Genomic DNA, 25,422 nt, shown 5'->3' with positions numbered 1-25,422 from the left:
AATTTCATATTATCCAATTCTCTGTCGCATTTGTCGGTATGCTTGACATCCATCTAGCCAATAACAGCACGTCTGAGTCCGGGCCATGGGATGTGACAGGCCAGTTATTTTAACTGGGATCAATTCACTTTACGGTTTGAATATCCGCTCTAGAGCGGATACGGAAACAGCCTGTAAGTGAATGTATGTTTCTCGGAAGTCAGCGGATACAGACCTTCTTAGCACTGAACAGTGACGAGAGCCCACGAGAGCTGGCACAAGTAATTATGTATAACGGATTATGATTGGTTGCCTCAGAGTGGGCGGTGCGTCGCACGGCAATTCATTGATATAGGCTACAGCTGGAGAGCGGCTGCCCCAGTTCAGTGACAGAGAGTGAGTTCAGTGAGAGGAGAGAGAGAGAGGGCACAGAAAGTGAAAGAAGGCTTCATGTAGGGGCTTTTAAAAGAACGTTTGCGTGATTTGTTTTATGAAATTAGTTTTATTTAAAGAGTGGTATAGACCAAAGATTTTTAAAGAACAATAAAAAGTAGCCAAAATGCTTTGCCACGTTACTCGTCCGGATTCGGTGGTGATGGAAGTGGAAGTTGATGGGAAGGCGAACGGTGAAGATTGTCTCAATAAGGTAAAAAAAACAAAACAAAAAAAAACGTTCAATTATGTCTAGTAGGAAAATATCAGATCTATAAAGTCACAACAAAGCTTCTGGATGTTATACTCGTTATTATGAGCTATCATTTGGCTATTTTCGGCTCTTTGGGGTTATGTTTATGATGGCTCTTAACGTTTTGCTGCTAAGTTGTGGTTTCAAATACATTGTCATGGCCACCGGTAGCTATACATTATTTGTTCTTTTTCTTTGACTTTTGGCGAAATCGTGCCATTACGTTACTGAACGCATTGGCGTTCACACGCCAACACACACACACACACACACACACACACACCTGGAATGTTTGTAGAACACTCAGGTGCTGAGCCGTGAGCCTGAAACAAACAGAATACATAAAGTTGTGTGTAAGTGTGTATTCCATTTTACTGTGAAGTTTTCCACAACACAAGATATCGATGATGTATATCGTTCCATCGGTTTCATATTGTTGCTGCAGAACGCAGGCAACTCCAGAAACAAAATGTTCTTCACACGAACAACGCAGACAGAACTATTAACCTGTATTCTATTGTAACTATATTTAATGTTTAACATCGTTGCACGTCTTCCAGCCCACTGTTGAAAAGGTCTCACACATTTGCCACTTTGTTTTACCTGGCTTTGCCAGAGGCGGAAGGCTTGGTCGAGGTTACTTGAGTTCATTCGAGTCCTACTCGAGCAGACGCTTCAGTAGATCAGTGGAACCACTGGATGGATTACATGGTACTCCATTTGGATGACACAATGAGTTTCATTAAAGACATTTGGTAGCCTAGGTATTCGAACTGTGTGCACTGATACAAACTTTTACAGGACTTGAAACTCAGATACCAAGTTGTTGCTTTTCTCTATCTATGGAAGTTAGCATAGCTGCTACTGTTAAGTATGCACATAATCAACTTTTTTTTTTTACCACTGCCTCATGTTGCATAATAACCCCAAGCCAGTCTGTGCTGAGGCCTGAGGGGCCATGCGATGTGTCTGAGACTCAGATGTGCTCCTTTTTCTCTGGGAAAAGATCCAAATGTATTCCCACTGAGCTTTATGAGCAGCATATTGATTGCACTACAACAATGAAAGTCAGTGAGCCTGCCAGAATCGTATTGAACAAAGTGACAAACATTGTCCCTCCTCATATTTCATCCAAATATGGTGTAACCTCAAACGGCACGTGTCATTTCACAAGTTCTCTTTCTGCCCCCTCAAGGTTTGCAGGAAGTTGGGTATAATTGAAGTGGACTACTTTGGTCTTCAGTTTTCGGGTAGCAAAGGGGAGAGCCTGTGGTTGAATCTGAGGAACCGCATCTGCCAGCAGATGGACAACCTGACCCCCTGTAGACTGAGGCTGCGGGTGAAGTTCTTTGTTGAGCCTCATCTCATTCTACAGGAACAGACAAGGTATGTTTACCAACGTTAATGTTGAATACTCTCACACACACACACACACTCTCACTCACTCACTCACTCACTCACTCACACACTCACACACTCTCTCTCTCTCTCTCTCTCTCACTGACATCCTTCTGTAGGGAAAAAGCTAGGATGTCGAAAATGTTATCTAGGGCACGCTTGTCGCTTTGAAATATTAATCAACCAACCTATTGCGTTCCATCATCAACTCTTCTCATTGTCTTCTATGATCTTGGTGTCACACGGTAACGCTTAACTTTTACTTAGTTGCATGCACTGACACGCAAGATTAAAGGGCGAGCACCAAAGCAACAAATCAAGATTAAAGGGCAAGAAACATTTGGCTGATTTTGTAGTTTGTTTTCCTGTACAGTAGGGTAAATGCAAAAACATGGCTATCTAAGTAAGCAATGGAACTGCAGCAAAATAAATTAATGATGTGTGTTATGATTTAGTGTGCCGATGTGCAAGCATCAGTTTTGCAACAGTATTGTCTATGCTTGCACATTGACACACATACATTTAACAAACCAATAATTACTTTGCCTAAATCACAGTGTGCAAACCATCTTTATACCCTTCTGTAATTTTTAACCTGAACTAGAAAACAAACTTTAAAATCAGCCTATGGTTTCGTGCCCCTTTAAGGTGTCACCGGCTATGGAAAACTAGCCATGGTTAATTAGTGGCTCTAAGTACAGCACACCACGTGAATGTTTAGTGTCCAGTACAGTGTAATGCCCTATAGTAACCTCTTACTTGAGCCCTGCAGGGTTACTCGGGGTCGTTCGTCACAGAGTGCTTGCCAAGAAATATGATCGTGTAGGATTGAGGCCTGTGTCACTGGTCCCAGGGTCCGTGCCTGTCCCCCTTGTGCAGCTAGACCCTGGGACCAGCCATCCAGACGTCTCAGCTGCCTTCACTGCCTTCTATTCAAGTCCGCGGTCTGGCAGTTCAAATAACTCCTCCTTTCTTTTTGTCATTTCTTTCGTTTGTTGTCTTTTGTGTTTTGTCTGAACAAAACATTCAGTTTTAGAGGCCTAGACAATCCCCCACTTTCTGCAGCTGCTGCTTGTAAATGTAATGTGTGCATTTAGTGATTAGAAGTATTGCTCTTTCCTTTTACATATCAGATGATACACGGAGGTTATGAATCCTTGTCATGCAGGCCTTTCTTTCATAGTTAAGCTTGTTGTTTGTTGTGTTTCCACGTAGACTCGTATATGGTTTTGATGGCCTTAAAGAACCACTCTTTCATTACGATGCCTGCACACACAGTTAAGTGCAACGCTTCGGGCATTTTCCTTCAGAAGCTCATGTTAGACGCCTGTGACACACTGTTGACATGCTGACTTTGTCACAGTATATGAGATCTTTATAATCTAAGAATCTCCCTCTTGACAACCTGCCTTCAATCGGCTCATTGAAATTGAAAACAAATCTTCGACTTGATACAAAGTACCAAATCTGATGCAGTCTTCCCCACTCCGGCGTCTTTTGATGTTATAAATAGCTGGTGCATTTGCGGGCTTCCCGTTCGGGCTAAAATAAATCTGGCAGCCAGCATGCTGAATCAAGCATAATATCATCACACGGGTAAATCTGCTCAGAGCAGCCCCGTGAGGGTTTGTTATTGTCGGGTTGGAGTCACAGGGCGGGCGGGAGGGAGGAGAACTGGAGAGGAGGGATATGATATGAATGCACGCTGTGAGGGGGAATCTGTTTGGCGTGTGTTTTTTAAGTGCCGCTCCACGCTGACCCCTTCACTCACACACAGCATGCCACTTAAAGCTGTTCATTAAAGTGACATCCATCTGACTTGGCTCAGGCACGATGTGTCTGCCTGGCCTCCATGTGCATGTTCTCACGGACTGTCACGCTCTCTCCTTTACTGGCGCTCATCTCCTGTGATTTCTCGCTCTTATGTCTGGCGATCGACAAGCTCCTAATGCATCACGGTGTGTTGTGACTGTGAGCTTATAGATCTGATATTTCCAGTGCACAACTAAGTATAAATCAGGTCTCAGTCTCTGTCCTTTTTTGGGATGATTGTTGAAATGGATGAATCCATCTGTCCTCACCCTGTCCCTTAGTTGAACAAAGTTGAGAAAATCTGTGTGGTGGGGGGGTGTAAGAGAGATCTTAGAGGTCACCCGGCCGCCGTCGCTCTGACCTCCTCCAGATTAGCGGTGGAGGGTTGCCAACAGATGGTAGGTGGGGGTTGAAGGGCTGTGAAGAAGGTGAGGTGAAGACACAAGACTGGGGGACTTCGTGGTACTGCTAATTAAGTTGCACATGCCGCTTGCCACCATGCGCATCAGCCCAGGAGTTTTGGCTCCGTATTTGTCACTAAGCATCTGTCCGCTCAGTGAGATGTAGTAATTTACGTTGTGTGAGATCCAGCCCGGGCATCCATTCAAGACGGAAGTGCCAGACACAGTGACAGTGCAAGATGGCAGAGTTTTGTGGACTTAGACTAGATAAGTTAACACTAGACTTTGTTTTTGTTTTTATACGCTTTGGAGGGCAACGACCTGAATCATTGCATGTTAACATAGATGAACATGAATCCTTTTCACCTGTTCTGGGAAAACAATGTTCTCTCTAATATCCACTTGGTAGCTTTCCTTTACCAAACAAGCACACAAGTAAGCATAGTGAACACGTCTCGTTCAACACATTGCTTGTGGTGTTGATGAAAGAAAGGTCATCATTGTGACTGTTAAGCCTCATTCATACTTCGTCGTACGACAGTGCCGTGTGTCGAAAATAGTGGATCTATAAGCTCATAACGCGCAGTTGATGTGATGCATTGTAAGCTAAGAGATCTGCTGTTTTCACCGTACATGGAGCATAAATTGCCAGTTAATGCGAACCACTCAACCCCTGCAAACTGACCCAGGATCGGGATGAGGAGTCATGATTTTTAATGAGCACGTGCTCCTTGTCTGTCCATTATGAGATCCCAGTGTGTGTGACTCAGTGCTGCTGAGCAGAGGCCGGTCTCCCTGCCGTGAAAACAAGTCTTTGTTTCATGAAATGAGCAGGCCTGTGCTACGGCAACCCAGCAGAGACACATTTCCTGCACTCGCCTTTGTGCCGTCACCTTTGCCCTACTTGGTTTATAACTCGGCTTCTGCACGTCATGTGCTAACTGCAAACAGGCTCCCAGGAAGGCACTCTTATTCTGAAGTACTCAAAGAGCCCCAGCCTGCTCTGTTACAAACATTTGTCTGTCACGTTCCCACAGGCCATACTGCTGAAGAGGGAACATCCAAGTAGCTCTGGAATGTGTCTCCACAACTGTCACTCGGAGAGATGTTTGCCTTTTAATACCTGCTCAATTCATGTGCTCAGTTTGCAATCTGTCAGCTTGTTGCATACAAGCATTACATTGTTACTGTCATTTGATATACTCAACATGCACAGTCATCCTGCTAGTATTGCACACTAATAAATGCCCAGGGGCAGACTATTCTTGGCAAATGTCTGTCGCTTTAAATGAGTTGTTTTCCTGTGATAGGATTTCCAGAGTTATTGGCACCCTCTGAGTCACATAATGCATGCAACACACACACTCGCCATCCTTCAAACTTATGCCTGATTTATGCCTTGTTTGCGCATTATGTCGTACACCAAAAACGGCAGATTCACAAGCTCAACGCATTGCAGAGAAGCGTTGTGAACTTGTAGATCTGCTTTTGTTGTTGCGCAACTAAATATGTATCGGACCTTAGTAACAGGTGAGTGTGAGTTTGTGTGAATTGTCTGGAGCCTGCTATGCAGGCAGAGTGAACACTTTGTACCTCTCTCTCAGACTCACACACACCCACAAAAGACAGGCAACAGAGGGGCTTCTGGGTAATGTAGCAGTAGGTTGAACTTAACGCGGGCCCCTCTTTCTCGCTCCGTGTCCTCCTGGGAGGACTTTGTTACATAACACACGGACTGTGCACACACAACTCAGCAAGCTACTTATATAAGCTGCTGCGTACGCTGCTGCCTCTGGCCACATGGAGCTTCGGCAGATCACCGAAACAAGACACACACACACACACACACACACTCACACAGGTGCTAGCTCAATGCATTTTCCTCTTTAGACAGTCCTGGCTAGCATCTTGTTGGCAGCCTGTGAGGTGATTGATGGTTTTATCAAGCGCTGGAAACTTGTCGTCTTACTATCTGGGCTTGCTTCCACATTTTATGGTTAATTATAGATTGGGTGTAAATTGTGAAAGGGGAATTGGAAACGGACCCACTACAATATGAGGAATAGCTCATGCCCTGTTAAACCCTTCTTTTTTTTCCCCCATATCTTCAATGCACTCCCTTTTCATAAAAGCACGGACCATCTCTGAATAATTTGGGCAAAGTGTTAATTAGGCTTGATTACAGTGGGTTTTATGCACTCATTTGAGTGCTAATGAATGCAGGAAATGGTAATGGTTATTACGGTCATAGCATGCTAAGTGGAAGTGTTTTCTTCCTGATTTGGAGAGATTCTCTAATCCACAACATCTTTTAATTGACTTAGATTAGAAGAAGTCATTGTCCCTCGGGCCTCTTTAGTATCTACACTTGATCAAACCTTTTGCCAGGGGGCGTTTCTATGCTATATTATTATATTCTATGCTATACTGTTTGGCATTAGGGTGCAGCAGGTAATTGATCTAATTGGTTATAAAAAAATAATCCATTTCAATAAAACTGTTCTATTTGACTATCTACAGGCTCACAACGTACATCACAACCCGTTCTGAGCTTGAAATTGGGCTATTTTTGCACATTGTTCTACAAAGTATAAGTATATACTTGAAGCAGCCTTATTTGGCATTCTGATCAGGCTAACGTGGGTGAATCACTAAGGGCATCTATTGCTGTTAACAAGGTTCATCATGGGCCGTGGTTCTTGACCATTTTCATACGTTTTTGTCTTTAATCTAAAACAATTTAAAAGCTAAATACATTTTTGTCTTTAATCTAAAACAAAAGCTAAACCAACTGAGTAAAAAAAAGTGTTCTTTGGCAGCCACAGCTAAATTGGGTTGGAAATTGACCATGTGTGAAGAGATTAGTCTAACAAGACCCCATTTGTAATCCCCATACAGTTGAGCTTTGTTTTTACAGTATGTACAGTAATTGCAATTGTAACCTCTACCACTTCCTCTCTGCAAACTGGATCCAATATGTAGAAAGTCATCGTCAACACAATTTATTTAGGTCATAGGTTATGTATGTACCTTAATTTACTGTTGGAAAGTATTTGGCAGTTTAAACATGACACAAGTATTATGGATCAAGTGTGTTAAAACACTAGGATCTCTATCCTAACCACAAGCTACAATAAATCAGTACTTTACTACTTGTATTAAACATTCTACAGAAATCTTACCATCGCAGGCGGTGAGTTTTTCTTTTTTTTTACCACCATTATTCCTTTCCTTCAGGGCTTGTTTTGCCATCTATGTACTCTAGTAACCTAGCCCTGGTTTCTGTTGTTTGGAGCCACATTGGATCCATCCAAGAATAAGGGCTGGAATTGGCAGACTTTAACTGTGTGTGTGTGTGTGTGTGTGTGTGTGTGTGTGTGTGTGTGTGTGTGTGTGTGTGTGTGTGTGTGTGTGTGTGTGTGTGTGTGTGTGTGTGTGTGTGTGTGTGTGTGTGTGTGTGTGTGTGTGTGTGTGTGTGTGTGTGTGTGTGTGTGTGTGTGTGTGCCACAATGCCTGTGGGTAGATTTTAATCACCATTTCACCAGCCAGTATGGAGAACCAGCCTGTAACCCAAAGCATTTAGAATACAAACGGCTTCATTGTGTACTTTTTCTTCTCTGTATGGTTATATCTTTTCCTGAGCATGGCACTTGTTGAATTCAGCTCTGACATACTTATTTACTCCTTTCCTCTTAGTTCAATTGGGAGGTTTACTTTTTTTACTTTTTTTCATGATTTAATGAACTGCATGACTGATTAACATCCATGTTTGGTCGGAAACAATTTTAGTTTCCAACTTTCCATTCAGCCCAGGCTTGAGAAGATTACAATCAAGAGAAGGTTACTGGAGTTCATTGACTGCTAGTAACCCCTAGCTCCCAGCAGCAGCCATTATTTGACTAACTTACAAACCGCATTGTCAAGAGCTCAACCGATGAGGTCTGAAACTCAACTGGTGATTGGCTGGTGGAGCCGCAGTCTCTAGGCAGAGGTGTTGTATTTCAACTGCCAGGGACTTTTTGTTCCACTGTGAGGCCAGCGGCCTGACTGCAAGCAACATGGCTGATAACCACTTATTCAGTGTAGTTTTATAGCTGGAAAGCAGAGTTTCATTACTTTTTCTTGATACCTGCAAATCTCCCTTGACTTTGATTGCTCTGGTGAACTGATGGCTTCATAGTGAACCTTAAGGGTGATTTATATTTGGTTGTGCATCTGTGTCACGATGCAGCGTGTTGTGAGCTTGTAGATCTATTTTCAGTGCACAACGTGGCATGCAACCAAGTATAAATCAGGCATAATAGTGATTAAACCGTTATCGGATAATGTTGGAAAATCTACAAATAATAGTGTTCAGGAGGGCTGAGGGCCTTTTTTATTTCAATTAAACTCTTCAAAAAGTAGACTGTGTCTGTGCCAAGTGAAATGATCTCATTTCCTTTCACTGAAACAAACAATAATAATCCCCACGCATTCCCTTACCCAGCCCCTTCCTCCCATCCATACCTTTGTCTGTCATCATCTCCCTGCAGCTAGTGACCCATTTCAGACCTTTTCATTCTTGGGGTTCCGTCATTCTTTAATTTAATTATTTCAGCATGTTCACATTGTGGTATTAACACCAGATGACTGGTTATCCTGCCATGCTCACACACATCACCCTGTCCTACACCACAATCAGAACAAGTCATCTTTCAAGGCATTCATGGGCGTGTTATGACTTAGAATTACTAAGCCTCTTAAGAATTTGATTGTGGGTCATCTATACAGAGATGAACGTATGTAGAATATAATGCAGTGAACTAGGCCAGGAGGCTGGCTCTGATCTGTCTGAATGTTAGTGGTGAAGCCGTGCAGGGGAATGTAGCGACGATGGATGTGGTGGTTTGTGAATGCATCCGTTATCGTGTTTATAATCCTGTTTCTGCCCTCTCATTAAGATCCTGATTTGTACTGGCACCTCACCTTCCAACACCAGATATCTGGGGGAGGGGTTGCTGCTGACTGAGTCAGCGTCCAGAGCAATGGGGCGGTCATGTGGTCTTACTGTCCCCTACATCACACCACGCCACTATCTACCTGTCTGCTCTGCCTGACCGCCTGCTGATCTGACGGGCTGGGAGTTCATCAGTCGTCCCCTGTCTTGTCAGCTTGTGTTTGGGACGTTTCCGTTCTGATAGGTTTGGAGAGTTATAAACATGAGCCTGTCAGTCCCATCTGTTAGGAACTTTCCATAGCAGCAGGACTTCATCTCTTTTGCCGCCTGCCATAGTCCTCTCTCCATGCATCATTCTCAAAACCTTAGCCTGCTCACAAAGTACTTGGCAGAGAATGCACAAGGAGTTTGGCCCGAAACCTTTTAAAGATGCAGCTTCTTTACACAACAAATTGGACTATGTCGTGATTCTGCCATGCTTTAGGGTTTACAACGCACCCTGACAGCTGCAAAAGGGTGTGCTGCACCACAGAGACACCCACTACGGGATTGGACTGTGTGTCACCACTGCAGAGTCAGCTTCTTGACTGGCTTACTAGCACCTGTGGAGGCATGGCAAGGATAGAAATGGCTGCTCTGAGTCGTACAGCGTGCCACATGCTGTGATAGCCTTTGATCAATTAGTATTCAAGACCTAGCAGCTGGTGAGCCTTGTGACAAATCTGTCAAATGTTTAAAAAAAAAAAAATCAGGATGGCCAAGAATTTCCATGCTTTACAAACAATTATACCCCAATCAATGTCGCCAACCGGGGGACTCACTATAGCGACTACGTCTTACTCTAGAGCCAGCTCACTCCAAAGCTGAGCTCTTGCGTCTTATTCACACCAGAGATCACTACGGCTGGATTTTTCTGCTAAATAGATGTGTACAGTGCTTCTGAAACACCCACCAGTTAACGTGGTCCTTCGTGGGTAGCTAACTTTTCTCAAGTTTGCTGCACCACTTTTTGCTGGCTCCGCCTCCTGCTAGGGGTGTGCCGATATATCGTCCCGCGATATATCGCGATACGTTTTCGTGACGATATGTATCGTTTTGGGAAAAAAAAATATTATATATATTTTTTTTTTTACAATCATAATAATCAGGCATGCAAACGGCCCCGAAGTGAAAAGAGTGACAACATGTTTTTTTTTCGGGTCAGGTGTCCTACTATTTGGATTCAAAACGGCTATTGTAGCTGAAAAGCTACAAGTTTGCATGTCTGAATAATGCAAAAACAGAATTATTTGTTTGCATTTTCTTTTTTTCCCCTCCATATATTTTCATAATAAAAAAAGTGCGTATCGTATCGAAATCGTATCGAAGTTGTGAGCCAAATATCGTATCGTATCGTTTCGTGAAATTAGTGTATCGGCACACCCCTACCTCCTGCCACAACGGGGAAGGTGTGCAGTCGCTCCTCTCCATAGACAAGTGGCCTACTGCTGTGTGTGAATTTGGTGTTGGTAAGAGAAGCAGTTCTGTTTGGGGAACGGCTGTCTATAGCCAAGATTAGTCACGTTAAGTTTAGTTTGGCAGAACATGGAGCAGGAGCCACTCATTCCAGCCTCAGGGTGTTGGAGACCGAAAAACAGAGTTGACATTTAGACATGTGAACTGTAGTTGACTTCAGAGCTGGCTTGTGACCTGTTGCCTCTAGGCACAACTGTGACCTATTCACCTAAATGCCTTGTTTACCTTCCCAAATGATTATTGGCCTTTGGACAAATGGGGCTGGGATTCGGCTACACGCGTACATGCCCATTTATGCACAGGTGAAGGTGAGAAGGTCATGGGCTAGTGGCCCATATAAATCCCCTCCATCATCCACATTGTGCTTTGATGTTTTCTGGACATGGCAATAATGTTAGCTCATTGCTTTTGCAGCAAATGTGCCAATAATAACCGTCACAGTATCACAATATCATGACGGACTGGAGTAGCTATGCTGGGATTAACTGCCTTGCTCAGTGGCACAGTCTCCCACGGTATCATTCAGCTGAACTAGAGTAACCTCTGCAGTGTGCCCTATAGTAACCTCAGCCAGGTGCCCTGTAGTAACCTCGCAGACGGGGCAGGTCTATTGTTTGTCAGGTAGCTGACTTGCAGCGCTCCATCACATGACACCTGCTGGGCCTGACACAATGGAACTCCCTGTTTGTGTGTGCAGAGAATGGGTTGTTTGACACCATATCAAAGAGCTGTGTTTGTTATCCCTGAGGCTAGCCAGCCATGGGGCGTCTGTTGTTATGGTCTGGCTTTATCAGAGGTAGCGCTTTACGGCTGCTGTGCTCCTTATGGAGTGTGGTGGCTGTTTTTCTTAAGTTTAAATTATTGTCTCATGAGGCAATAGTTTGACAAAAATAACTGATCTACAAGCTAACACGATGCGACACATTGGCTTGTAGATCTTTTCATTTTGCGTGTGCCCTATGTTTCTGCCATCTCATACAGTATGTGTGTCACCCTGTCTGGGTTCTTCCAGCCAGTGTGTTTTGCTCCCTCGCAATTTAGTTTTTTCCACACACGAAACGACGACAGAGAAAATAAACCTCCCAGGGTATTCCCATTACACCTGTGAATCCCCTTTGTCACAAGGAAGATGTTCTCTAACTATGAATGAGTGTGACCACATTAGTCAACGTCTATTTTATTTCCTCTTCGCAGACCAAGCCGATGTTATCCAAAACTGTGGATCATATTCTGGGTGATGGGGGTTACATTAGATCACAGCGTGCGCGGACAGTCGTGTTAGCTATGCGAGTTATGTTTCCGAGGTCAGAAAAACAAGGGAGGTGTCCCTCCATAGCTGACTGGCTACTGTCAGAGCAAAACAACATGCCTGGAGAGTGGAGACGAAGGGAGCGGAGTCATGTTGAGCGCTAACCTCTTACCTCAAAAGGGATGAAATATGATGCACGTTATAGGATAAGAATGCTGCGTGGGTTCACCATGCCACGCAAGAATCAGGTGCTCTTTGGCACAGGTTTTCAAAGTGGGGGCCACCGGGGGGCAATTGGAAAGGAAAGGAAAATGTAATTCGTTTTTTTTTTAATTGTATTTCCATTCATAAAATGATTGAACTTGTTCAACTTTAAACTTGGCGTCCCCATTTGGGCATATCATTGTCAACATTGTTAATCCTCCCCCAAAAACGTTTTTTTTTAATGGAAGATCTACAAGCTTTCAATGCATTTGTTTTTAAGCCTTTTGCAAGAGTTTTTGGGGGTCATTGGCATAGAAAACTGGGAAGCTGTGCTCTTTTGGGCAGGTCGGATCAACTGAAATAAATTGGTTTAAGTTCCTTTCCTTTTGTAACATGTTTACTTCAGGCACACTTCCGTTGGACAAATAAAAAGCCTTTATTGATGCATGGCTTGGCAATGATTTAAAAACGCTTACTGTCCAGCTGAGCACAAGAGCCTTCATCAGGGTACACGCATCATCTCATGACACGTGTACCCTGTTTTCAGCTGAACATTGTGCCTTGGATATTTTTTCGCGGTCTGGCTCTGCAGGAGTCTAGCCATATAGAAGAGTGTCTTTTGTGTTTGCCTGTGTCCTGTTTTGTTCACATTGATACTTTATGAATTATTACTATTATTCTACATAATATTATTGTATTATGTAGAAGGGAAGAAATATGATTGTATACCCTAGTCAAAAACTGACAAATAGAACGAGTAATGGGAGAAATTGAGAGAAGCAGGACAAAACCAAAAGGAGTTTCTAAACCGTGTCAGCCAGCTGCTAGACCGGTTTGTGGCAGCTCTGAGTTACAGTAGCAGGTGATTGTAAGGTGAGAAATGAAAGCCTGTGAAAACCTAGGACAGAGGCACCACTTTATTCCATACTGTAGATCTGGATAAGTGGAGAATGAGTTGTACACAGAAATCCACAGTAATAATAATTTGACGTGGAAGAGTGTACAAATGGAACCAAATAAGTCTCCCTTAGCAAGACACCCCTAACTGCTCCCTATACCAGTGGCGCTCACTGCTTCTAATAATTAGAATGCAGAAGACAAATTTCACTTACAGTATATGAAAATGTATAGTGACAAAATAGCCTAAAGGAACGGTGACCAAATGATTATTATTATTAAGGTCCATTTGGTTCCATATGTACACTCCTGAGTTAAATTAAGAGTGGATTGTGTAGACTACACAGTAAAATATCTGAAAAGGGGGCATGCCAGGTTTTTGGTTACTTCAGTTCATCATTGTCACAATGTTTCAGGGCTGACTCGTCCAGGATGCTAAACGGCTTTGGACGACTCTGGCTTTCCTGCCGCTCGTGAAAAGGAAGGAATTCTTCAGATCCCTTGGGTCAAAACAATGGAACAGGCCTGCCATGAATGATCCCTTTAGAGAATTTGGTTATTTTTGTTAGGCGCACCAGAACCCGCTGTTCTCCTAACCTAATCGCTGAGGCCGAACAATGACATTTGTTGTTTTTGACTCGTGTTGACATTTAGCTATTTTCTCAGTGCCGTGTCACCACACACGCACACAAACCTAACTCCCACATCACCTTGGGCACCAAAAAGAAGCACTGGTAACAAAAGGAGTGTTGGGGGTGATAGAATTCCCCTGGACAAGATTAGTGTGTCCTAACATGGGAGTTGAGCATTTATCTGGTCAGTGAACGTCATCTTGACTGATTCAGACAGCATGGGAGACAGACGCAGGGCTGCGCTGCTGCGTTACGTTATCACACTTGGTCTTGGACTCCAGCCATGTGGTAACACCGATGGCCTTATCACTTGGCAGCACTCTGCTAGGGGTCACATGGTCGTCACAGAAGGGTATGGGCTCTATTGCTTAATGCACTCTTATCTCTGTTGGATGATAGAGGTTACAAATAGTTCAGTGAGTCACTGAGGTAAAGTGAAAGCACTTCACAGGCTAGGATACAAAGTCCACTGCTTTTAACTTTCCTCTGGGCTTCCCCTGTGTCTAGGAAACAACGTCCAATGCTTTTATACACTTAGACCCTCTATACTTAGTTAAATTGACCTGAGTTGCACTGTACTTGGTGCACTCCTTTTCCCTCTACACCAAATCTCTTTGCTGAAAATAGCAGATCTACAAGCTCACTACGTGATCCAAGTTATCCATTCCCGCTGTACATAAGAATACAGTTTATTTATGTGTGCGGGAGAGCGGGTAGAGACTTAAAGAGAATGTGAGCAAATATTTTTTTCAAGATACTGTATCTGTGCTGTTCAATTTCTCATGAAAGACATGCACAGTTTGCACACCCTTGCTGTCTATGTTGTAACCCTACCCATAATTATTGTATTCCTCAATTATCACGCAAGAAATTCACTAGAATGTGAATCACTACTCGGCTGGAAGTATGAACTTGAAAAGGTTTGCTGACATGACATGGAAGAAGCATTAGGAGAGCATTAGGATATTATCCCAACATAACATTTTAGTTGACATTAACAATTTTATTTAGTTTTTGGCATTGAACATGGAACATAATAAAATTACATTTCTGTTTGGGCTTTTAGGCAGGGTAAAGACTGCATAGGGTAGATATGACAAAGAATTATACAAAGAAATGACATTTAATCATTTTATACTATAAACAATAGTGGAAATGGCCGATCTACAAGCTCACAACGCGTCACATTGCGACCTTGTAGATCTGCTATTCCACTGTTTTTGAAAATGTTTGAAATGTATGGAAATCTTACATAGAAACGACGATGGCGACTATGCAAAATAATTGTGACTACTATAGCCTAATTCTAATGGTGGTTCATTTTGTCTGCCTCTCGTCCCACCAGACATGTCTTCTTCATGCACGTGAAAGAGGACCTGCAAAGGGGTCACCTGCGCATGGGCTCGGAGCAGGCAGAGGAGCTGAGTGCACTCCTGGCGCAGGCAGAGTTTGGCGACTACAACCAAAACACAGCCAAGTACTGGTACTTTGAGCTGTGTGGCGAGGAGCCCAGCCCCGCAACAGTTAACAGGTACGGAAGCTTTTGAGGGACTAGGCAGTGAAGTTCAGGAGTGCAGAGAACTGCATGGCCTTTCATATCCTGTCAGTGGTATAGACTTTTAGGAAGGAAAGAAAACAGAATTATGACTCAGAACTGAGCGACGCACTATATGAAAGCCTCAAATTATAAGGCTTTGTGCGGACACGACCCCCAACACTGACCTGTGACTATTTAGTATTTAGGATTATCTTTTCACCATAATTAAGATTACTCATAGTCAGAGCAATTTACACACAATAAACTGAAATCTGTCTTCACACAAAGGTGATTATTTTGTATTTTTCCTTAGTTTTGCTTTAAGTTTTGTTTGCAGTTTAGTGTCAGTTCGATTCATATCTGATTTTACACTGCATGTAGACACATTAATAGAGCAGAGCTATCTAATGTGATAAAAGGACAGCGGTCTGACCTTGAGCAAGTCACTGAGCATTGTGACCGGTCACGGAAATCTAATTGAGTTACATTATTATGAAACTAATGATGTACAGTACATAGGCGTAATTAGAGCTTATGACTTCAATCATATCCTATCATCAGATTTAAATATGCAATGAAATCCAGATTAGATTGACGTGTCAAAGACCTTAGTTTTAATGCCAATGTTCATATAATTACTCTGAGCAACATCCAAACCACCATGGACTTGGCTTTGGTTGTGTATTTCTGGCGCTCTGTCCTCTCCACCTTTTTAGGAGAGTGAAACAGCAGATGAAACAATGCCATAACACCTAATAGTGGCAATATTTACTCATAAAGAAGACAGTTGAAACACCACCCAACAATGTAACTTCAACACGCAAACCATTCCAGACTTGCCTTTGAAAAACCACACAAACACATGCTATCAGTATGTGCCAGCTTGAGCAGCAGACTGGAAACCAGATACAGTTTGATGCCCTTACTGAGTTCTCTGACAGAGAAAGCCTTACCACTGTCTCTCATGCAGTGTGTTTTTCTCTCTTCTGAGCCAAACATGTTTGGGTGTTGGGCAGTTAAGTGTAACTAACACTCCTGAAAGGCAGTGGAGTCAGACAGCATGGGGTATTTAGTCTAAAACATCCTTGGAATTCTGGCTGCTGTGAAATGCCAACCAAGCTCGCTGGCAGTATATGGCAGGTACCCTTTATTAAACCCATTCGAAACATGTTTTTATACGGCAGTGGTCTTCAGATTAGAGATTCAAAAGATAACTTGACAACCTGATTTGAGATCATTATTGAAACTGAAGGCCTTAGCTGGAAAAGTATCTGGTTGCATTAAGCTTTTGTGAAATGCATCCTTCTCTTTACAGCAGACATTTATGATACATGATGGTTAACTACTCTCCCCTAGCCCCTTAGTGATTGATGCGACTTGAATTCTCCACTACACTAGCATTTAACTGCAACTGAGGCAGTGATGCAATTACACTTCTCTCTGACCAATCAGTAGTGTTTTCATGTCACCATTTGGTATCGTATGACCGAGGTCATACCAAAAAAGTACCGGGCTCTTATTGGTCGCCTTGAGCCGCTACCCTGCAGTGGAAAAGCTTGTCAGCAGGCGTTGCCCTGAAGTGGGAGACAACTGGAGAAAAGTGGGGATTGACACAGAGGAGGGAAGGGAAAATGACAGAGCAGGATGAGGGAAGAGTAGCGTTGCCAAACCAGTGCCAAGCCAAACCACTCCAGTGTTTGTCCTGGCTCATCACAGCACCCCACACCCCACCCCTCTTGTTTACAAATGCTGCACCCTGACATTTTCACAAGCCCACTCACCGTACAATGTTGATCAAACCAGCCTAATCAAGCTAATGGGGAAATTAAAGGGCCGTTGGTCTTTCGGCTATGTTATGATGTGGTGCCCTTTTCTGTTAATGAAGTGTTGTTCTTTATCATCTACTCACTAAATGGCCACAAATGTCCACATCAGCGACAATGTTTAGATTTTTCATAAATGTGTGTTGATGCATTTCATCTGGGAGTCATCAACGTCTAGTCGGATTAGTTATGAAGAGGCAGAACCGCTGATGACTGTTTGATTTGAGAGGCTTGTTAAGACAGACACGCGTTGTGTTTATCGGATGTCAGAAAGTACGGCATCACTGGGGTCACATTTAAGTGATTACAGAGTGGAGGATTGATTGTGCTCTGGCTGCTTTAGGGACTATGTACCATTTGAAATGAAAGGGAGAAAAATATGAACTCTAAAAAGTCTTTAAGCTGTTGTTTTAATAGAACCTCTGTACTTGTAGGGACACGAAGACTAGTTGTATCCATAACGGAGAAGACAAAGTAACAACATTATATGGTAATCACACAGCAATTTAGTTACTTTAGTAAGTGATTTAATCGGATTACAGGATTAAGGGATTAAGATAGATTTTTTCTCCGAAAGGTGTTTTTAGTTTTTTTTTGGGGGGGTTGGCGCCAACCAGCCAGTTCTCAAACCAACCCACCCCTCAACTGTCTCCAACAATCCCTCTCTACAGCGAGGGTTCCCTAAACTTACGTAGCCGATCTACAAGCTCATAACGTGTCGCAGTGTGGAATAATAATTATTGTTTTTACATAAGTATCTGACCCTCTGCCATCTATTTACTTTAAACATTTTAAACCTGACATCCCTATATTGTCAAAATCTTTAACAAATCTATCATTTTGAACACTTTGTGAGCTTTTACATCCTCTATATTCAACAGTGTCATGCTTCCAGTCTTTAGAGCCGTTGATGTAGATATTGTAGAGAGTGTGTCGTGGCTGCGCAGATAAACGTGTATTCCTCATGCACTGTGGTGCATACGTAATTATGCACCATGCTTCCACCAACAGTTTTCCTCACAACACCGTCCTCTTCCTGCTGCTCATTTGTAAATAATGATCTCCCACTGGCAGCCATGTGATAACATAAAAATGACTGGAAGTCTGACTACAGTAATGATCCACAACAAGCAGGTTTCATGTCTCAGGGTGCATAATGATTCACAACAAGCACGGTATGCTTAAATTGAAACGGAGACAACACATTTTAGACTCATGCTAGCGTCCTTATTCTGGGCATGTTATAATCACATTTTAGCAGATCTAGAAGCTCACAACGCGATATGATATTCTTAACCCATTCAATCCGGGAACGTATCTACAAATGTCTTCTAAATCCTAACAGGTTTCTGCTATATCAGTGGTTCTCAAACCATTCATGTCAAGGACCCCCAAAAGGATATGCATTTGTCCACCGACCCCCATCTCAAAATATGTTGTTCCAGGGACCAACCCCAGAAGCAAAGATTTGAGTTACAAATGTTTGCTTTAAAAATATATATATTCAAAGATTTGCACACATTTTCACGATTTTAGCCCAAAGAATTCAAAATAATTACACGGATGCGTTCCCAGATTGAATGGGTTGAAACTGAGACAACACATGTGAAGACACATGCAAGCGTCCTTTTGGGCATGTTATAATCACATAACATCGCATTGTGAGCTTCTAGATCTGTTAAGACATTTGGAGACGAGGGGGAAAAGGACTGGACTTGGTACAGAGCCCTGGGGGACCACAGTCAACTAAGTACATAGAGCCCTAAATGGTCAATACATAGCTTGCTTACATAATGAACTAAATGTGACCCAGTTTTTCACCCACTGTACTCATTAGTGTACAGTGCGCCGTTATATTTACTTTATGTGTAATCATTAGTGTACAGTGCACCGTTGGGCTTATGTTATGTATTCATGAGTCTCATGTGCCCTTTGCACATATTGTGCAACAACCCTAAATGAACTGGAGTCTTTTCCATCTTTCCGTGCAGCATCATCTCCAGGCACAAGGCTCTGGAAGGTGTGACCCAAGGCTCTGTGGAGTACCAGGCTCTTCAGCTGGTGTCCTTGCTGGAGCATTATGGTGTAGAATGGCACTGGGCCCGCGATGCTGAGGGCCAGCGGCTGGCCATAGGAGTCGGCCCAGAGGGAATCGCCATCTGCAAGGAGGACTTCAGTTTAGTCAACAGGTACATGCAGAACTCTTTGGTCAGCAGAGATGTTTAGTGTCCTATGCCCAGCCCTACTTGACATATGTGATTTGGATATCATATTGTGACATGGCAAAAATGTTACTTGTTTTTATCACTTTTTTTACTTTACAAAAATGTACTAATTTTATACTTTACAAAAATGTCAAATGGACAATGCATCACATCGCAATGTGTTTTGAGCTTTTATCTAATGAATTTCAATTTTTCAATCTTTGAGAAAATATCGCCACAATACGATATTACAATAAATAGTGAGGTGTTTCGTCAACAATGTTGTGATATTTGATCTTGTCCATATTGGCCAGTCCTAACCTTCTTTCCTCTTTGTCACCCGGCAGAATAAGCTATCCCATCATCCAGATCGCCACGCAGTCGGGGAAGAGCGTCTACCTGACGGTGACCAAGGACACCAGTGACAGCGTGGTGCTCCTGTTCAAGTTGATCAGTAACCGGGCAGCCAGTGGTCTGTACCGAGCCATCACAGAAACACACGCCTTCTACAGGTGAGAGTTTGTTTGTAGAGATGTTAAATCAATACCTCTGCCCCATTTCTACAACATTTTTGGAAAGCATACTGTATGTGTTCATGTTGTTCTGTTGAATTCACTCCCTGAAGAAGCTAGTTGGAATATACTACAGAGTTGTGCGCTCTGATACATTTATTGGTCAACTTATTGCCAGTATAATGTCTCTGATCATGAATGTAGTCTACAACTATTTGAAAGCAATATCTTTGCTTTTATTATGACAGAGATTCAAACATTGCCCTCTCTTTGAAGGGGCTTACTTCGCTCTGAAACGTAGCTCTTTGTCAGTCATTTACCCATCTGTGCCGCTTCAAGAGAAGGCAAACAATTCTTGGCCACTGTAGCGTGTCATGATAGTGCCATGACGCAGCCAACCATTACCATTGCTTTGATAAACACTACTAGATGCAGCGTAACGGAGAGAACCTGTCCTAAATGCGTTTCCTAATGGCTGGTTCTGCTCTATTTGGCACAGAGCACTTGCTTGCTGAATATGCATCCTCACAACCACACATACAATGACTGAGTGAACTACAGTTCTTTAGCACATCTATGGTGCAAGGAAGTGTCACGTAAACACATAACACTAAGCTAACAGTCCCATCTAAGTGGTGTGCAATGATTTTCGTGAAAGCAGAGCACATAGGACAGTCTTGCGGGGGAGGGGTGGCATGTGTATTTTTCTTGTCCTAGTGAAATATGTGCATGCGTGCAGTTTGCAGCGAGCATAGACAATCCAAATGGCTGAGCTATGAAATTGTTCTCAGCCAGTCACAATGGCCCCAAAGGTACAAAAGATGAGCCTCTCCTTTTGTTTCTGGGATAGGATTCAGCTCTCTGAGTCTGCATATTTGTTGTCATGTCTTCAACAGGCTCAGGTGCACATCTATAGTCTGTAGGGTATAGTCAAGAGTTTTCTAGTGCATCTAATATTTCATTTCACATCTATGTATAGCATTGAAAGCTGAGGACAGCAAATGCATTTATTATTAGTACTTGTATTATCATATCACAATATCGACCAAAACGACTCAGATTGTACTTGGTTCAGATTCTGGTGAGATAACGACGTTTCCTCCTCCAGGTGTGACACCGTAACCAACGCGGTCATGATGCAGTACAGCCGCGACTTCAAGGGCCACCTGGCGTCGCTCTTCCTCAACGAGAACATCAACCTGGGCAAGAAGTACGTCTTTGACATCCGCCGCACGTCCAAGGAGGTGTACGACCACGCGCGTCGTGCACTGTACAACGCGGACCTGATGGCCCGCAATGGCGAGCGCACGCCCCCCTCTCGCTCTCCGAGCAGGGACAACCACCAGGACGAGGGCCTGGACTGCGGCAGCTGCCAGCAAAGCCGCGCCTTGCAGGAGAGGCTGCAGAAGCTGAGGGAGGCCTTGCTGTGTATGCTCTGCTGCGAGGAGGAGATCGACGCTGCATTCTGCCCATGCGGCCACATGGTGTGCTGCCAGACCTGCGCCAACCAGCTCCAGGTAGGCCTGACTCAATATATGGACATTCAAATATATGGGCATATACTGATGACATCAGGGTACTCCATATATGGGCATAAAAGGAACACAGGTAGACGGACGGATACAGAAGTCTCCATATATGGGCACAATGGGGACACTGACAAAGCTGGGACTTATTGATCGGGTCGGCGGTGTGAGGTCCGCATAGCGACCCAAACTCTAGAGGTGAAGGCCGCGTAGCGGCTCGAACCTCTAGCTGTTTCATAATCACCTAATCACAATTATTTGAGATAATCCTCATAATCAAGGACCTCATTGGAAACAAGACCGCAAGGACTTTTATGAACGGACCTTTTAGACAAAGTATTTTATATGTAACTGTGCTGTTATACATTTTTTGCCTAATCAAATATTCAATCAATCCAACCAGCATAGTCACTGTTGAGCCTCACTTTGAGTTTGTGCATTCCAAATGCTGCTTAATTTAAGATGAACTGTTCGAGCTTCTCATTACCTCTTCATGGTGTTTTTAGAAGAGCTATCCAAAGCTTTATTAAGCTAACCTGATTGTCCCCACTTAATCTGCTAAATGTTGCCTTACGTTGCACAGGCGGGGGGGGGGGGGGGGGTGTATTTAATGGGATTGTAGCTGCCAGGCAAATCTCTCCATTAACTGAACTGGGAAACATGACCTGGTTGCATCCTCTCCTTCACACATACTCAAGGGAGTGATTCATGAATGGAAATGAAACAAATTCATTCTTAACCAATTTCTGTTCATCCATCCAGCCTTTAACTTTACCATGAGACAAGTTACTACTCATTTTATGAGGAACTTATAAACTCAAGGCGAGAGTCTCTCCCGTCTCTCCCCTTCCCCTTTAATACATGGGCTCACTGTGTCCTTCGATCCCATTGTCTCCAATTCATTTTATAATTAATTTGATGACCTGACAGCTCCTTCACTGACTAAATGGAATTCACTAATATTCAGTTTGATGGCAGAGCAGCATTTTTGATGGCCGAGGACAATTCCGTAGCCCTCCAGTGTACGATCTGGGATATTTGTTGTTTTAATGTTTCCGTAGCTGGCACCTTTGTGCGCACGTCCATGCTTTTCTTTGATGCCTGGTGCTTGTGTCGAATGTGTCAAAGAGCTGGCAGCACATGGCCTGTCATGTGGTGAGCGGAGGCTTGCACAGCCAAGGTGGCTCAGTGGAACAGCAGTCCAGCCAAATAGGAGGCTAAAGGAAACATTACAGGGGGGTTGTGCACACTTTGATACAGTGCAAGACATTGTTTTATTGTCTTTGTGAACTTTGTGTGGCTGACCCAGGACTTTAAGCCTTTGTATTCTGGCCAACTTTTTTGACACAGAACACTGAACAAGAGCTGACACTGTGGAATAACACACTGACATAACAATGTTATGGGTGTGTGGTGACAGTCTTATCTGTTTTGGTTGATTTATGTGACTCCTCTCATGACACCATCGGGACACATGAATCGATAGCGTCCCTATTCTGGGCAATGTCATAATAGGCGGGCATTCGACGAAAATAGCCGATCTACCAGCTCACAATGCAGCTTGCAGATGGGCTATGTTCACCTAAGAGATTTGTTGTAGAGAGGATAATGGAGTTCAGTGTATATAGACCCCTGGGGTACACCGGTCAACAAACTAGGCTTTAAGTTGTTGGTTACGGTATTTTATATTTAAAAAGCTGATGCCTCCATATGGGGTAGTGGTTCATGTTGGATGTTTATACAAACAAGTAATGACTACATTAATTCTATACTATTCAAAATTAAATTCTCTTTCTGTCCTGGCCTGGGGTTCGAGTCCCACCAGAGCCGGTATTTGTCCATACCAGTGGGTTCTCCAGGGACCCTCAGGGTTCCTTGAGGTTTCAAATGGATCCTTACAAGTCTGTAACTCAAAAGTTATGGGTTTTCCTTTTAAATGGAAAAAGTCACATTTAGTCATATATGCATGTATGTTCACTGAAATGTTTGAACATTTGAAATATGTTCAGCGTGTGACCATCTGTCTTCTGTCTGCCCCCCCATTCAGTCGTGTCCTGTGTGTCGGTCTGAGGTGGAACACGTCCAGCACGTCTACCTGCCCACGTGCACCAGCCTGCTGAACCTGACCTTGACCGACAACAACCACCATCACCGTAGCAACAATGACCCCACCCCCATTCACAGAGACATGGCTTCACCTCTCTCCTGCTCCTCCAGCGACTACGACCACAAGATGTACCACACATAAGACAAAGCGCTCCAGTGTGAACTGTTCTCCATCCATGTTGTCTGCTTGCAGGGAACCAACAGTATGAGTTATGAACTTTCCAACACCACCCAACATGCCAACCTCCCAACACCACCCAACATGAATCTGCAACAAGGTTCGTCGCACCAAAACCACTCCACTCAACTTGGCGTTGCCGTTTCATTGGTCGTTTGCCTTCATTTCAAACCAGCCAGCCATTATTGGTTGGTAGTATTTTCTCTGGTTTGTTTTGATTGATTGTAATCCGAGGCAGTGATGTCACTCCTTGGTTTTCTTTTTTTAAAGCGTTGCTCATTACCACTTTATTTTAAGATTAGCCTCTTTATTGTTTTTCTTAAATTATTGCATCAGTTGATCTGATACACAGTAGAAGCATTTCTTTCACTTGTTTTGTGCTTTGATTTATGTTATTGTTTTTTGTCTTTGCTCCACATCAGACTCCTAGCCCCACAAAACATGTACCAAATTCTGTGCTTTAGGAGAACAGCTAAACATTGTACATAAGTGATTTGTGTGCGTGAAATTTTACTTTATTACATTTTAAAGCTTTGTCTTTTCCAGTTTTCAGAATTCATTTTATGATGTAACAGAGTTTTTTTTTCTCTGCTCATTTAAATGCGTTTGTTTTGTTCCTGGTGGTTTGTCCATGCCAATGAGGAGGTCTTAAAGGGGCTTGGAAGCTCTGCTCTGGGCACAGCACTGCATACTGATCAGGAACCAGAGGTGATACGGCAGCCATTGTCCTATCCATACAGCCATCTCTATGGCAGGGTGATTAGGGAGGTGGCTAGGGTCGGGTGGCCTCTCAAATCCCACCAGAAAACTCCGACCTTGTATGAGAAACTGACACCCCCATACCCCCTCACCCCCCACCCCACACAAAACAGGGTTGTTGTGTTGTTGTGTTTTGTTTTTAGAATAACTGCCACCATCCAAAACCACAAGCCCTGTTTCACACAAACTGCCGTGGTTTTACGCCTCATTTTTATCTCCATGCCAACAGAATCCCGGAAACGAGGGAGCCTTTCAAAAGAGGCTCTTTAATTTCCTACTTGAAAAGTAATAGAGATTATCTACTGAAATCCTGCCTCTTATATGTATTTAGTTTAACAGGAAATGATATAATGTAGTAGTTGTTGTCCAGTGTTTGTTTCACCCTGGAAAAAACGCAGCTGTCCTCTTTGGGGTCAACTTGTGAGTTTCCTTCTGGTTTTATTTATAATGGTACTAGGAGATCTGTCTGTGCAATACTAGCTCAGTTTTTGAAAAGCTTTTTTTTCCCCATGTTTTCTCCCCCAAGTTTTATCTTATTTTTTAAGATTAGAGAAATGCAAAGGAGAAAAAACTTATCTACGTCACTTTACCAAGAACTTTTTCCCAAGTGTATTATCCATAGGGGTCTTGGCCTATATGTAGCAGCAACACCGTGTGTTTAGACTATATCCTTTCTTTGCACAAACATTTTTTTTTGTCTTGGCATTAAGAGGAATAATTCTTTCTTTATCGCTGACAAGAGTCACTGCAGGGGAAGGAATTTTATGATTTGTACAAGGTAGCAATTTGTTTCTGTTTTCTGAAGCAAAGGCCACTATGCTCTGTAAAATGTAGACATAACTCTTAGGATTAAACTTTTTATATATATTATATATTATGCCTGGAACAAGAGAGAAAGTATTAATAAAGTTGTTTTTTAAAAACAATCCCATGGAGTGCCTGTGAATTTGTGACAGTAGTATGCGGTTACATCTTGACACCACTGACCCTGGTCGTGTGTCCCAACTGCCTCTTGCATAGTGAATGTTGGAGTCAAGGATTGCTAATACTCATAAAAATGCAAAGACAT

At 43.1% G+C, this 25,422-nt stretch overlaps 1 protein-coding gene across 1 annotated transcript; it reads left to right on the top strand.

Moving 5' to 3' along the window:
* The first annotated feature begins 380 nt into the window (after positions 1–380).
* mylipa (myosin regulatory light chain interacting protein a) lies at positions 381–25,279 on the top strand. Its single transcript, XM_084079564.1, has 7 exons — positions 381–625; positions 1,860–2,050; positions 15,054–15,239; positions 19,060–19,257; positions 19,620–19,784; positions 20,893–21,301; positions 23,358–25,279. Exons 1-7 carry the CDS (start codon positions 539–541, stop codon positions 23,556–23,558), a joined length of 1,437 nt encoding a protein of 478 aa, XP_083935690.1. The 5' UTR covers positions 381–538; the 3' UTR covers positions 23,559–25,279.
* Positions 25,280–25,422: the final 143 nt, after the last annotated feature.

Source organism: Gymnoscopelus microlampas (assembly GCF_963454915.1).
Source record: "Gymnoscopelus microlampas genome assembly, chromosome: 15".
Lineage (NCBI taxonomy): Eukaryota > Metazoa > Chordata > Actinopteri > Myctophiformes > Myctophidae > Gymnoscopelus > Gymnoscopelus microlampas.
This window is presented reverse-complemented; position numbering and strand designations above follow the sequence as displayed.